At 37.5% G+C, this 13,368-nt stretch overlaps 3 protein-coding genes across 5 annotated transcripts; 1 reads left to right on the top strand and 2 right to left on the bottom strand.

Moving 5' to 3' along the window:
* Positions 1 to 933: 933 nt before the first annotated feature.
* LOC140801104 (pentatricopeptide repeat-containing protein At1g50270-like) lies at positions 934 to 1,437 on the bottom strand. Its single transcript, XM_073156104.1, has one exon. It carries the CDS (start codon positions 1,435 to 1,437, stop codon positions 934 to 936), a length of 504 nt encoding a protein of 167 aa, XP_073012205.1.
* Positions 1,438 to 4,226: 2,789 nt separating this feature from the next.
* On the top strand, positions 4,227 to 6,787 carry LOC140800644 (chaperone protein dnaJ C76, chloroplastic). The gene is made up of 4 exons (XM_073155408.1): positions 4,227 to 4,622; positions 5,206 to 5,462; positions 5,665 to 5,848; positions 5,974 to 6,787. The coding sequence occupies exons 1-4, from the start codon at positions 4,266 to 4,268 to the stop codon at positions 6,622 to 6,624; spliced, it is 1,449 nt and encodes a 482-aa protein (XP_073011509.1). The 5' UTR covers positions 4,227 to 4,265; the 3' UTR covers positions 6,625 to 6,787.
* A 227-nt stretch (positions 6,788 to 7,014) lies between these two features.
* On the bottom strand, positions 7,015 to 13,098 carry LOC140801052 (plastid division protein CDP1, chloroplastic). Of its 3 annotated transcripts, none has more exons than XM_073156047.1 (12): positions 12,537 to 13,098; positions 11,638 to 11,751; positions 11,404 to 11,541; positions 11,152 to 11,256; positions 10,936 to 11,058; positions 10,480 to 10,848; positions 10,302 to 10,397; positions 10,110 to 10,235; positions 8,921 to 8,986; positions 8,038 to 8,835; positions 7,761 to 7,951; positions 7,015 to 7,677 (listed from the first exon to the last, which is right to left on the bottom strand). In XM_073156047.1, the coding sequence occupies exons 1-12, from the start codon at positions 12,816 to 12,818 to the stop codon at positions 7,593 to 7,595; spliced, it is 2,493 nt and encodes an 830-aa protein (XP_073012148.1). In that variant the 5' UTR covers positions 12,819 to 13,098; the 3' UTR covers positions 7,015 to 7,592. The 3 variants fall into 3 exon arrangements, with proteins under 3 accessions (XP_073012148.1, XP_073012149.1, XP_073012150.1); XM_073156048.1 differs by having other exon boundaries at positions 10,110 to 10,232; positions 12,537 to 13,058; XM_073156049.1 differs by lacking the exon at positions 12,537 to 13,098 and having other exon boundaries at positions 11,152 to 11,261.
* Positions 13,099 to 13,368: the final 270 nt, after the last annotated feature.

Genomic DNA, 13,368 nt, shown 5'->3' with positions numbered 1-13,368 from the left:
GACCGTCGGATATTGATCAGACGGGTATGATTAGGACTATTGATTTAGGACTTCTCAGCCGTTTGATCCTGATCAGGAACCGATGGTAGCTTATTTTGTATTTTTGTACTTAGTGTACTTTGACAAAGGTGAGATACACGTAGGACTAAGACACGTGTCAAGTAAAGAAGAGGGCATGCCGGTATATTTCTGTAATTATTGGACCACTGAGATGGATAATCGTAAAGGTATAATTATATAATTAATGTCTATAATGATAGGTTGCAAATTCTCCAATTATAAATTGTTAAAATTCTCTTGTATTTGAAAAAGAGAACTCATTCGTTCCATTCTCCATCACAACATGTCTCTGTAATTGCAGCAACATTGTCTTTCCCAAATTAGCTAATCAGTGCTACATACTAATACATATCTAATTCATAGATATTGACAAGAGTCGAAGCAATATGTACTTCTTGTCCCTCTCCCTCGACATCCTAATAGCCATCGTGCATTGAAGTCATCTGGAGATCAATTTCATATAAGACTGAATAGATATCCTTGAATCGGCTATATGGAGTAACCTCGAAAGAGAACTCAAATATTATTCCCCCGATCTCGAGGAAACTAAACTTGGGACAAATTTTAACTCCTCCTTTCTTTCAAAATCTTTTAGATCTCCAAAACTTCATTCCACATACTAAGGACTGCAAACATACTTGGCAACTACAGATAAGCTCCAATATGGCATAGATTTAACTCGAGAATTCTCTTTGTGACGAGCTCTATGTACCCATTGACTTTGTAGGACTGCCTCGGGTAGCCTCGTCAGGCTCAAGGAGAGGAAGATCGAATGAATTCACATGCCTCAGCCATGAAACCCCCTTGCCTAAGAAGCTAGACCATACAAGAGCAATGCAGCCAAGGAGTAATTCTATGAACTTTGATCATTTGTCAAATATAATCCTTCCCTTCTTTTAACCGGCTAGCATGGGCACACGGAAACAAGATTCCAGTGAAGGTCAAACTGTTCGGGCAAAGACCATCCTTTAACAAATGAAAGAAGAGCTTGAGGCATTCGGAAGCTTTCCCATGGATAGCCAATCCAAGGTTCTTCTTCTCGATCCTATCAAACAAAGAAGAAGCAATCTCTAGGCAGCCACATTTGGCATACATATCAACTAGCGCGATACTCAGAATAATATCTAGCTGAATCTTATTTTCATTCAAACTCAGATGAATCTCCCGGCCAAGACCAAGCACCCCAAAATGGGCACAAGTAGTGATGGCACCGATGACAGCAGCGTCATTAGGTGTTGAACCATTTTGATACATTTCATGATATATCGCCAAGGCTTCTTCAAAACAATCATTCTTTACAAACCCATTAATCATTAGGCTCCAAGAGGCTTCATTCTTCTTCGAAATTTTAACAAAAAGGCTCTTTGTAGCGTCCATGTCAGCTAGAGTTTGAATACGTGAAAAAATTGAAATTTACATGAATATTTAGATATACTATGATGGCAATTAAAAAACATAAGAACCGTTCTACGAGATAGTGATCTATCACACGTTATCGATAATAATATGCAGAAAATAAAGCGCGAAGAAGACAATCGCAAGCATAAAAGTTTTTACATAGAAAAACTCCAAACCGGATAAAAAAACTAAAGATCCAAAGTAATCACTAAAGCCCGTAACAGTTAACAAGAAGCTTAAAATGACATTTTAATTTTTACGACTCAATCTGTACCAACCTTACTCGCTAAACCCCCTAATACTTTTCGTGATAGATTTTCAAACCTTAGTCACCATCGATGTTGATCCTTTCGTCTCGAGGGCCCTTAAGACGTAGTTCTTTCAGATCTAATGTAAATGTCTTGAGATGAGAACAATTTAGCACGTTCCATCTAAAGCAGAAAAGTGTTCTCCAACCTAATACTTGATGGATAAATATCTCTTCAAAAATTCTCCACGGATTATCTTAGAGATAAAATCAAATCTAAATCAAATTAGGTCTCACATAACTTTAGAAATTACAAATTGCGTGTGCGTTCGAACGCAGCCCGAGTGTGTTTGAACATAGTATGACTTGAAATGTGAACGCGTTGTGAATGGCCAAATATGAACATTTGTGTATGTGAACATCTTTATGTGTGAATACCTGCAGGATGCGTTCGAACGACTAAAATAAGTTCTTTGTATGTGCAAACATAGTGTGAATGGCTATAGGGTAGGTTTGAATGTCTTGTTCAAACGGTAGACAAAACAGTTGAATGCAGAGTGTCTATTCCTATATCTTTAGGTAAAATTTCATACTTCTTCAATCATCATAATACTATTTAAGCACTTTAATAACGATTTTAAAATCATTTCGAATACTTTGATTTCAAGAATAATTTTCTACTTTAATATTCCTTATCAAATATCTCATACATAAAATTTAGACACATTACATAAATAGAAATTATATTTTAAAATATAATTTATCAATTACATAAGTATAAATAAACTTAACAAGACGCACCGACCACGAAATTCCAAGACACCACATTCTTATCTCCCATTCTATGAAACAACTCTTAGGCAGATTCAACACTCCCATACTTTGCTATACATATCAATCAATGAGCTAACAGCATACGAGTTATACCAAACTCCAGCTTTGCACACCAAACTCTCTAATTTCCTACCCAAATTCAAATCTCCCAATTGCGAGCATGCCGTGGAGGCGGTAACAACGGTGACCTCATTGGGTTTAACCTCAGACTCCATCATAAGAAAGAATATGTCCAACACTTTCTTTGCACGACCACACGAACATAGCCTTAGATGAGTTCTATCCAAGAAACTAAATATCTCTAAAAAAATATCATTAAACAACATGCATGCAGAACCAACTGACCCACAAGTAACATACATGTGAACCAACGAATTCAACACGAAACCATCCTATTGGAATCCCAATACCTTACAGTGAGGATGGATTCACATTAAAAGGCTCATCTTTTTAACATCAGCGAACACCTTTATGACAAAGGAGAAGGTGGGGAGACACCATTAGGAATGGCGCCACCCCACGACATCTCTTTGTGGAGAGATAGGATCTCATTTAGGTTTCTGGACTTGGATTGAGATCTAAGAAGGCAATTCCAAACGAAGGAATTGTGAGCTCAAATTTGGTCGAAGAGGATATGGGAGTAGATGGCGTCGGATTTGGCCGCATAAGATCAAAGATGGAGGAGTATTGTGGGGTAGTTTTGAGGATGCCTAGAAGTGAGGAGATGGGCGTGGGTTTTTCTTTAGGTGAGCAATGGCGGGCAAAGTTTCCAGCAACGAATATTAGACATTAGTACGAAGTATTCAAGTATTAGGCGACGTAATTATTAGACATTAGTACGAAGAGACCGGATTGTGAGAAAAAGCTTCATTGTTAATTTATTTCATGATAATAGATAAATAGACTAATACTTGGATACAAGGATTTTCATTTTACACCTTATATTTTAGCAATTTTATGATAAATACCTCGACTTTGAGCTATTTATATTATTAATAGTTAATTCATTTTTGTTTTGTCTATAGTTACTAAGTTAATCAAAATAATATTAAGAAATTATGTGAAAATTATGTGAAGGTTAGAGAAATTTGATTACAAACTGCTCAAAAATAGGACATGGGATATATAATAAGGAACCGGAATAGCTAACTATAATTTTTATTTTTCATAAGATAAGTACATCCTCATCGACCGGAAAATGCTCACACCATCTGGAACATTAAAATAATAAAGGTGGAGTCGATGTGGTCCCCAGTAGAAAGATAAGTACATCCTCATTGACACACACACACACACACATATATATATATATATATATATATATATCTTAAAACATATATTATTTATATTAACACTTTTCCTATTATTTTAAGTAAATATAAGGTCAACTCTCAGTAACTTAATAAAAAAATATATCCTTAACTAAGAGAGGAGGTATATGGAAATTAGAATAAGAACATTTTGCTCTATAATATTAAAACTTTTAACAGTTAACTCTATACGTACAAGTTTAAGTATTAAAAGGCTATAAATATGAATAAAGATTTTTGAAGGTTATACGTGAAAAAAGCCCTAGATTTTTTCAATGCACTTTTCTCCAACACGCCACACCACACCACGTAACCACATACTGGAAAAATATCTCCTATCCCACGTTACTTTATACCCACCATTTCTTCTCTATTCCATTTCCACTCGTAAAATTCCAAGTCTTGGAACACCAACCATGCCCACTCTTTTGCTAAACACTTCCTCCTCCCCTCTACTCTCCATCTACAAGCCCTCAAACGCCGATAGCAACAAGTTCCGGGTAAGCCGGATAAGAACTTATCCTGCCCGTTATCGGTGCAGAGCCTCGAATAATAATAATAATTCGTCGTCTTGGATAAGTGAGTACGATCTGTATGAGCTTCTGGGGGTGGATAGCTCCTCCGACAAATCTCAGATAAAGGCGGCTTATCGGGCGTTGCAGAAGAGATGCCACCCGGACATCGCCGGCCCCGCCGGCCATGACATGGCCATCATCCTCAACCAAGTCTACTCACTACTCTCCGATCCCATTTCGCGTTTCGCTTATGATCAGGTCTATTTGGATATTTCTATTATTCTTTTGATATTATTATGAATTAATTACACTTAGCCTGCTAAATTGTTACTATGTGGTAAAAAAAAATTCAAGGAATTTATATGGTAAATCGTCTTGTTTGTATTATTGTTAGAAATTCAACTACGTTAGTCCAGTTAACTGATAATTACTATATTGATGAGCCCCATGAGTGTTTAGGTAATTTAGTTTTTAATTTTCTAAAGTAAACAGAATATTCTCTATGCCATCTACAACCATTAGATTAAATTTAAATTAAGATGTTTTCTAATAAAAACAATCTATATGGTAGGATGTTAATGATAACAAAAAAAATGCATGATGTAAATTACAAATTTTCCTTATTATCGTTGTAGTTCCATGAAGAGATTGTTTGATTTATCCTAACAAAAAAAAAAAAAAATTTGTGTTACGGCTAGTCATTAATAATATTTCCAATACTATTGCGAGGTCATTAAACCATTCTTTCCAGCTTTAGGAATTACTAGTTGTCTTTTTAACCGCTTTGTTTGGTGTAGATACATTGTATTTACTGATGATAATACTACATATAATGATGCAGGAGCAAGCAAAACTCACAGAGTTTCGAGGATACACAGGGAAACCTCTCTATTCAACATGGTTTGGATCTGAATACGAAGAACGTGCAGTTTTCGTAGATGAAGTCAAGTGCGTTGGTTGCTTAAAATGTGCTTTATTTGCAAGCAAAACATTTGCGATTGAATCAGTTCATGGGCGTGCTCGAGTTGTAGCGCAGTGGGCTGATCCAGAAGACAAGATCGTTGACGCTATTCAAACTTGCCCGGTCGATTGCATCTCGTAAGTATGGTTCAAAAGTTTCGGTTTCGGTTTTGGTTTGCTGGTTTTGCTTTTGATCTCTAGAGAAAACAAGAAAAATTAGATCGGTTTTCGTCGATGATTAACGGTGCGAAACAAAGGTTTCAAGTTTCTTTTAAACTTAAATTGTCATAGCTAATAAAAGATTAATATTAGCATTCAGAAATATGTTTGTTTGGTGTAGGATGGTTGAAAGGTCTAATCTAGCAGCATTAGAGTTCCTGATGTCGAAGCAACCAAGAGGCAATGTGAGGATGTCTGCAGGTAACACAATGGCATCCCGAGTCTCGAATATATTTGCTGATGTTCAGAAGTTTCAGAGCAAATACCATGAGATCAATCAAAAAGCTTCAAGAAAAGAGTCCGAGGTAATCCTTTCATTACTAATAATGCATCTCAAGTGAAAACTTGTGTCAAAGACTATCTAAAGGATTATGGAGGAATTGGAAGTTAGTTGATCTGTTACTGTTTGTAATAATTTTCTTCTACTCAGGAGTCTGAGATCCAAAGAGAATCTAGAAACTCAGCTGTTCAAGGAATCAGGTCAATCTCAAACTGGTGGTATTGGCAACCTCACAAATTCGGAACGGCTGCTGCCAAAACCTCTCTCACCCTGACCCTCACTTCCAGAAGAAGAACAAGTCATCATCCCAGCACACAAAGACTGAAAGAAGCTGCAGAAAAGCGCAAAGCAGAATCTATTGGACAGATATCAATGAAACACAGGAACATCGAAGATTACTGGACGCCGATGCTCATACTTCCATCAGCATCATCGAATTCTCAAATGCCGATCTCCTCATCGATACCCGGACCGAGTGTCATTTTGCAGGATTCAGAAGAAAAGGATGAAGCAATCAGTGATGAGAGGAGGAGGATGAGGAGAAGAAGAAGAGGAATAGATCTAAAGGCTCCATTTGTGATGGCATTGCTCTCTGCAGCAGTGGTAGGATTAAGAGGGGAGAAGGCAGTGGGAAGTGCCCTTACAGAGCATGTAGGTGGTAATCTGATACTGGATGTTGTTAACAGCTTTGAGCTGCAGGTTCTCTTAGCAGGAGTTACTTGGTTTGTGATTGGGATGGTAGTTGTAAGTTTATTTACTTTAGTTGAAGAACTTGGGAGAAAGGAAGAGATTAGAAGATAATAGGACTACGTACTGTACATAATATAAAGATATAAATGTAGAAACTTCACATATATATATATATATATATATATATATATATATATATATATGCAGATATGCTGTTATACGGAATTGTAAAGGAGATTAAAAAGAAATTGAAGAAAGGTCAACACTTAGTATAGAGGTTCTAATGATTTTTATTTTTCCGAAAGAAGGTCCTTAGACCGAGGTTCTTATGATTTGTTTGCATCAAATTAGGTATGGTATGGTTTTGTTTTATTTTCCCATTTTCTTGTTATAGGTGAAAAATACGCAATAAGGTTATGATGATGTACAATATGGCAATTCTAGAACATCGTGCAGTCAACCTATTGATGATAAGAAAACTAACAATCAACCAAACTGCAATTGAAATTGAAATTGGAATTGGAATTGGAATTGAGATCGATGGAAATATGTTATAAAACCAATCCGGACATCCAAAGCTTACACAACTTAATGAGAGACATTTACTGAACCAGAGATGGTTTTACCTCTAGGAGTTCAAAATAAAGGAAAAATAATGATATCAGGTCTCGAGATAAAAAAATAAAATTAAAAAAAAAGGTCCACCTGCAAATACAGAGGGAAAGAATGTTACACAGAATTGTATTCATCCTACTCGGCTGTCAGATCCTAGTATTCATTGAACAAAGACTTCCAGAACATAGGGAACTCAAGGGGGAAGATGTTCTTGAAATAATGCACGCAGGTTTTGAAGACATCAGAAAGGACATTGGATGAAACGGAGGAGAGAGAATTGTAGGTCTGCTTCATTCACTAGAAAAATATTCCACAAGTCTCAAATCTTTATCCGAATTATGTCGCCACTGCAGAAGAGCTCCAATATACAGGCAGATATCATGTTGGTTGAGATCAAACAGAGCTTCTTTCTGTTATTTTTGTTTCTTTGGGTCAAGTCTGATCAGCTGAACTTTGCTATCGGATCATTGTAAATTTTGAATAACACCTCCACAGAATCTCCATGAACTGTCATCCTGTCTTTTCAATGTATAATGGACTTTATATGTACTGCAATTAAACCATCAGTAAAATTAATAATCATGTTATTCTCGTAAGCATGAGGTATAGAGATCATAGGTTAGGGGTAACACCTATAGTAACTGGGATTTCTGGGCTGAGATTCCTCGACAAGCTCAGCAGCTTCCTCAAGAACTGCTTCAATTTCGGCCATCTCATCACCAACTCCATCTGATAATATTTCAGCCCGAACGATTGAAAGTTGTAGTAAAACGAATCTCCAGAAGCAGGACTGAGCTTTTGCTGAATTTGCCAATTCTTGCCACTGCCCATAAGAAATACACAGTAAAAGACTATTTTCAGAGTGCCAAGAGGATAAATCAAAAGATTGAATGATCCAGAGACACTTACCTTTGAAAGCATTGATTCATCTAGAAACTCCGAAAGCATATGAACTCGATGACTGGGGCCTAGTGCCTCAGCTTTGATGTCCTGCCACTGCTTCACCAGTTCTTCTGCTTCTTCCAGAGCCATCTGTCGCCTATGCAGCACATCACCGGTAACACCAACTGAGGAAGAGACATTGTCAGCAGGCCAATGATTATGTGGAGTTCTCTCATTTGATGGATAATGCTTATGGTCTTTCTTGTGCATTGTCATCAGTTTTCTAAGCTGACTAAATATATCTCTACTGTTCAAAGATGAAGTTCCTCCAGAAGCTGATGGAAAATTCTTGGTCAAAGTAACAACATCTGCTTCCCTCTTCAGGTGGCTAGCTTTCCAATTATTTGTAAATTTACCATACCCAAACTGCATGTTCAAAAGTTTAAATGCACCAAACAGAACACAGCCTACGAGTGTGCTGTAAGCAACTTTCACTGCCATATCCCCTGTCATACACCAGTTTTGCCAAGTGTTGATATGATGCAATCCAGGGCTTCTCTTAAGCTGTACCGATGAGCTATTCGTGCTACCACTTGACTTATTCAAAGCTGATTGGACATCCAAGCTAGGTGGTGCCAGTTGCCTTACAGCCTCCCCCAGATGCCTAATAGAATTTAAAGGTGATGCTTGATCCCCAGAGTTTTTACCGCCAGTTAAAACATTATAAGATGACGATTGATAGGTAGAAGAAGTGATTGCTCTTGCAACTCCAGACTTTTGCTTGGAACCATCTAGAATCCGTTTTGGACCTCGAAAAAAGCTGGCCTACAGAGTGAGAAACAAAGAAATACTTAACATCTCCGCTCAAAGAACTTCAGGTTATAGTTCACTCATCCACTACAAGACTCACCAGAGATGGGGAGCAGTCACGTGTATCAGCAAAAAGTGAAAGCACAGCATCCTTCAGCCACATTTCCTGGTAAATTTCAGCAGGTCGTCTGGCATAAGACAATTTCAACCTTAAGGCAAGGTCTCTGATTAGTGACATTTTGTTTATGGAAAGTCACAATTATTCCATGCCAAAATTGCGCACCTTTCACCTCAAAAAACAATATACGAGAAGACACACACATAAACTTCAAGTGCCATGATATAGAGGACAGAGTGCATATAGTTACATAGGGTAAAAAAGAGAGACTATTATTACATAGGTCAATGAAAGAGTCGGACACTAGCAGAACTTGTGCTTGGATGAGGTATCTCTGCAATCAGGATTAGGAACCCACTAGAACTTAAACAGAGCAAATTAAAGAATAGAGAAGGTTCAAAACACTTATAGACTTCTATGGCCACATAATAAAAAGGAAAACAGAGGTTACCAGAGGATACATGAAAGATTGTGCATGAAGAAAATAGTGGAAGATACTTTCTTAGGAAAGAATGCGATCATGTAACTGCATTCAAGAGCAATTCTGAATGCGATAACAAAAGAAATTGCTTAGGAAGGATGAAAATTTAACTAACATGAATGTGATAATTTTAGTGGTTCTACTGTATGACATAGAATGTCTTCTTGAAATGTGATGTTCATGACCACAACATTTTATAATAAGGGAATGATTGTGAAGCTGAAAGTTAATTTTCCTGACAAAAAACATATACATTCTGAAATGTAAAGTGTAGTTGCCAACCAAGACAAGTTCAAAGATGAATATATCAATGCTACTATGTTTCTGTTTGTATGATTTCTTTGTCCTTCTTTCTCAATTATCTTTTGAAACATTATAATAATGATACTCCAAAATTATCCTCTCCCAATTTTTTTTTCTTCCTCGAAGAGCTAAATCATTTATCAACTTAAGTTTCAGAAAAAGATTACTTGCTTTATTTTTACAATAACAAAAGACACTACTGATTGTCAAGTTTCTCCATTTTCATGAACATGTCAAGATTACCAATTGGCAGTTGGATATGGAGAGTAAATTCATCTTTCATCTTTCACAGTACAAGAAGCAAATACATATCTGCAAAGTGCAAACCAATCGAAAAGTTCCAACTTTACCATTTCAGAAAGTAATAGGTTGTAGGATGTAGCATACCAGTGAGTGGTTGACAACATCTTTGTCATTTTTCTCTTTACTTTTGGCTAATGCAGAAATCTGTGAATCGGAACACCCATTAACTGCGAGCTTACGAAGCTTTTCAACAGTCACTGCCCCTGCCTCCTGAGCACCTTGAGTAAGTACCTCAAGTATATACAAGCAGAATGAGAGCAAAATGGTACTATTTACCTGCCCGAGAAGAAACATGCAGAAAGATTCTTCAAATTTCAAGTCCATATTATCTGATGAAATTAAACATTCGCAGATGGTCTGGGCTTTAGTGATCTGAACAGAAGAGGCACGGAATTACAAATTTAATATATTGCAGATAAGCCAGTAAATGACTGCTGTCAGTTAAGAGAACAACCATCTCCATCTGGCGTGTGGAAAATCCAAAAGCAATGTGGGCAATCATTGCCCTATAAAAGCAGTTACAATCAACTATGATCCTTTGGTTCTGAGACTCCATTGATTTTTTATTCTTGCGAACAATGGCCAAGTTATCCCAAGAGAGTATATCTACTATTTCAGCAGCCATCAACTTGTTCATTGCCTGGCTCAAGAAAGAGGGCCAATCTTGAACTCTACAGGAAGATTCAACACCGAGTCCCTGTCTAAGCAATTCCTGCAGGGCTGCTATTGCCCCTCGTCTACGCTCAGCATTATCTGGCGTATGAGCCATACTTAGCAGCTCTAATGTGCAAGAGGGTGCAAACTCCTCTAGTGTTTCTTCTATCTGGAACAACTCAAAAAAGAAAGCGTCATTTAAGGAACATCTGTCAAAGACTCAAAAATGAAATGAATTTGGCTTAACGATTCTTGCCTGTGCAAGCAGGGGCATTTTCCCTAAAGAGGTGTTGCTCCTTAGAAGATACTGAGCACGAGCTAAAGCCTCGAATCCTTCAGATATTTTACTCTTCTCAAAACCACCCTTTGCAATTGAGCACTTTAAGAATGCATCCAAAATATAAATACATTAGAACTTAAAATGAAGCTCCTAGATATAATATTACTCTCTTCTTCTTGGTTAATTTCTTACTTCAGCTAGTGCCATAGAGAGAAGCAAATCATGAACATATGGTTTGGAATCAGAGAGTTGAAGAGCAGAACGGCCAATTTCCAACACCAATTTCTCTTCTCCAACCTGCACTAATAATGAGACCATCAATAAGAAGAAACGGCCAGGAAAAGAAATATATAAGAAATAAACACCTCTAAATTCTAATTAGCAGAACAAAGAGAATATCCACATATTTTTTCTTTTACTTTTCATGAAAGAAGTGTAAAGTACCTCTTGAAGAAGGCATAGAGCACTGGGTAACCAATTCCATGGAATAAAAAGAGAAGATCTTGGTGGAACTTTCTCCTTTATATTGCCAGCATACTCTGGTTCAAAGAGAAGTTTATCCCTCACATCCATTAACAGATCCTAGAAATCAGCAACAAGTTTATCCCCCACATCCATACTACTTCTGGAATTAGACATTATAGCAAAAAACTAGAACATTAAACATTTCAAAGCTACCTGCCGAGATACATTAACCCCTGTAGTGTATCCATCTTCAATCTCTGTATTTTTCAACTCCATTGCTGCTTTAACAATCTCATCCTTCTCAGCCTTTTCAGAAACACCTAGAATCTGTGTATTTATTGGGAAGATTGACATCACGACATACAGAAAATTGACATCATATAATTATGGAAATAAAAGATAATATTAGCTCAAACCCTTGTTTTGGATAGCTATGTCCAAAAATTATTCTGTAAAAGGAAGCACTATAGATAACATCCTATCCTCATGAGTTGCTGCCTTGATCCGATTATCAACACAACAAAGGTATTATACAAGTATTCTGCAAAGGATGCAGAAACTCCATCTTATCATTACAAGTTGATTTCATCCCAATCACCAACAAGCTAGAGGAAGTAGTATAGATACAGAACAATACGTTGAAACAACGACCAACCAATTAATTTACAGATAGAGAGTATTCAAACTGCTGGGATCAGGTCTGTACAAGAAGTCTTGACCTACTCTAATTTGGTTTGCCACTGAAATGGTGTTAAAGTCACTAGCAATTAGAATTTAATTCACTGTGACTGCAAATTATGTCATGGCACTAATACCAACAATCTATGCACTAATAGATAAGAGATCCTCCAGAGTCATCGGAGCTAACGTTTCTGAGAGTCCCATCCTCCTCCTATCTATATCTAATCCGTCAGCTCTTAAAGATGCCTACAGACATCTATTACACCGACGATAAGCATATCGATTACCAAATTATTAATTACGACGACCCAATGTAATTTTAGGCTCCATCTAAAACCGAAGAAATAAATCAAAAAATAGTCAGAGCTACTCCCGTTATTAATCCATAAAATAACAGCAAAAGCAACAAGAAAGTCAAACCGAATTCTCACCTGATAGCAAGTGACCGAGATCTCTACAGTGGAACGAGTCTGCCCGCGTTCCACAGTAGACGCCTCCGCTACTCTCAGTCTCGCCGATCCAGACACATATCTACGTCCAGATCCCGACCTAGCCCCAGAGGAGATCTCCTCAAGATCTCCTCCGCTACCTTTACCGGCGAAAGAGACCGCTCCACCGCCCCACGCGAGTGGTCTCTTCCGCTCTTCCACGACGCCATTCCCGAAGCCACGGCAATGCAGCGACAAACCGATCACGGGATGAGCTAACGCCATTGTCAGAGCCAAACCCTAATCAGCTCCACTCCCGAAGCAACACCCGCTATAACAATATGAGAACGAATGGAGATAGGGCTACGGTTAGGGCTTCGATTTCCTTCATTGATTTGGTCTCTCTACGGAGATTTTGGAGATGGAGAAGAGAAAGCGGAAGGAGACGACCGTAACGGAAAAAAAGAAGAAGAGAGAGAATAAAAGGAAAATAAAGCGAACAATGCGCTTTTCTCTAATTTATCCCGCGTTTGCTTTCGATTTTTCCTATAGCTATGCAAGGACTGATAAAGAAAGAAACCATCTTCGCGCTTTTCAAGGTTAGCTCGCATCGAACAAATAATAATTTCGCGCTTTAAGTTTCGCCATATTACTCGAACCTATTTAGACAAAAAAAAATTACTTTCGCCATCAAAATAACTACCTCATAGACCTTGGAAGTAAATTTGACTAAATTACAAATCCACCCTTTAACTATCTAATGGTGTAGGTGGAAGTGTTGTTAGCTTAATCAATAATAAGTTGTCAAACATCTAATTTAGCTCAAAAAGTTTTG

The sequence above is a fragment of the Typha latifolia genome, chromosome 14 (genome assembly GCF_019914945.1).
Source record: "Typha latifolia isolate L0001 chromosome 14, TyphaL0001v2, whole genome shotgun sequence".
NCBI classification, from domain to species: Eukaryota; Viridiplantae; Streptophyta; class Magnoliopsida; order Poales; family Typhaceae; genus Typha; species Typha latifolia.
Note: the sequence above shows the minus strand (reverse complement) of the source record. Positions and strands in the feature narration are given on the sequence as shown.

What these genes read in the sequence shown, in the direction of transcription:
- LOC140801104 (XM_073156104.1), bottom strand. Translation starts at nt 1,437, where the DNA reads ATGGACGCTACAAAGAGCCTTTTTGTTAAAATTTCGAAGAAGAATGAA.
- LOC140800644 (XM_073155408.1), top strand. Translation starts at nt 4,266, where the DNA reads ATGCCCACTCTTTTGCTAAACACTTCCTCCTCCCCTCTACTCTCCATC. An exon ending in TGCCCGGTCGATTGCATCTC is followed by an intron (nt 5,463 to 5,664) that starts GTAAGTATGGTT and finishes TGTTTGGTGTAG; the next exon opens with GATGGTTGAAAGGTCTAATC. An exon ending in CTTCAAGAAAAGAGTCCGAG is followed by an intron (nt 5,849 to 5,973) that starts GTAATCCTTTCA and finishes TCTTCTACTCAG; the next exon opens with GAGTCTGAGATCCAAAGAGA.
- LOC140801052 (XM_073156047.1), bottom strand. Translation starts at nt 12,818, where the DNA reads ATGGCGTTAGCTCATCCCGTGATCGGTTTGTCGCTGCATTGCCGTGGC. An exon ending in TCTCGGTCACTTGCTATCAG is followed by an intron (nt 11,752 to 12,536) that starts GTGAGAATTCGG and finishes ATAAATACACAG; the next exon opens with ATTCTAGGTGTTTCTGAAAA. An exon ending in CTCTATGCCTTCTTCAAGAG is followed by an intron (nt 11,257 to 11,403) that starts GTACTTTACACT and finishes TTATTAGTGCAG; the next exon opens with GTTGGAGAAGAGAAATTGGT.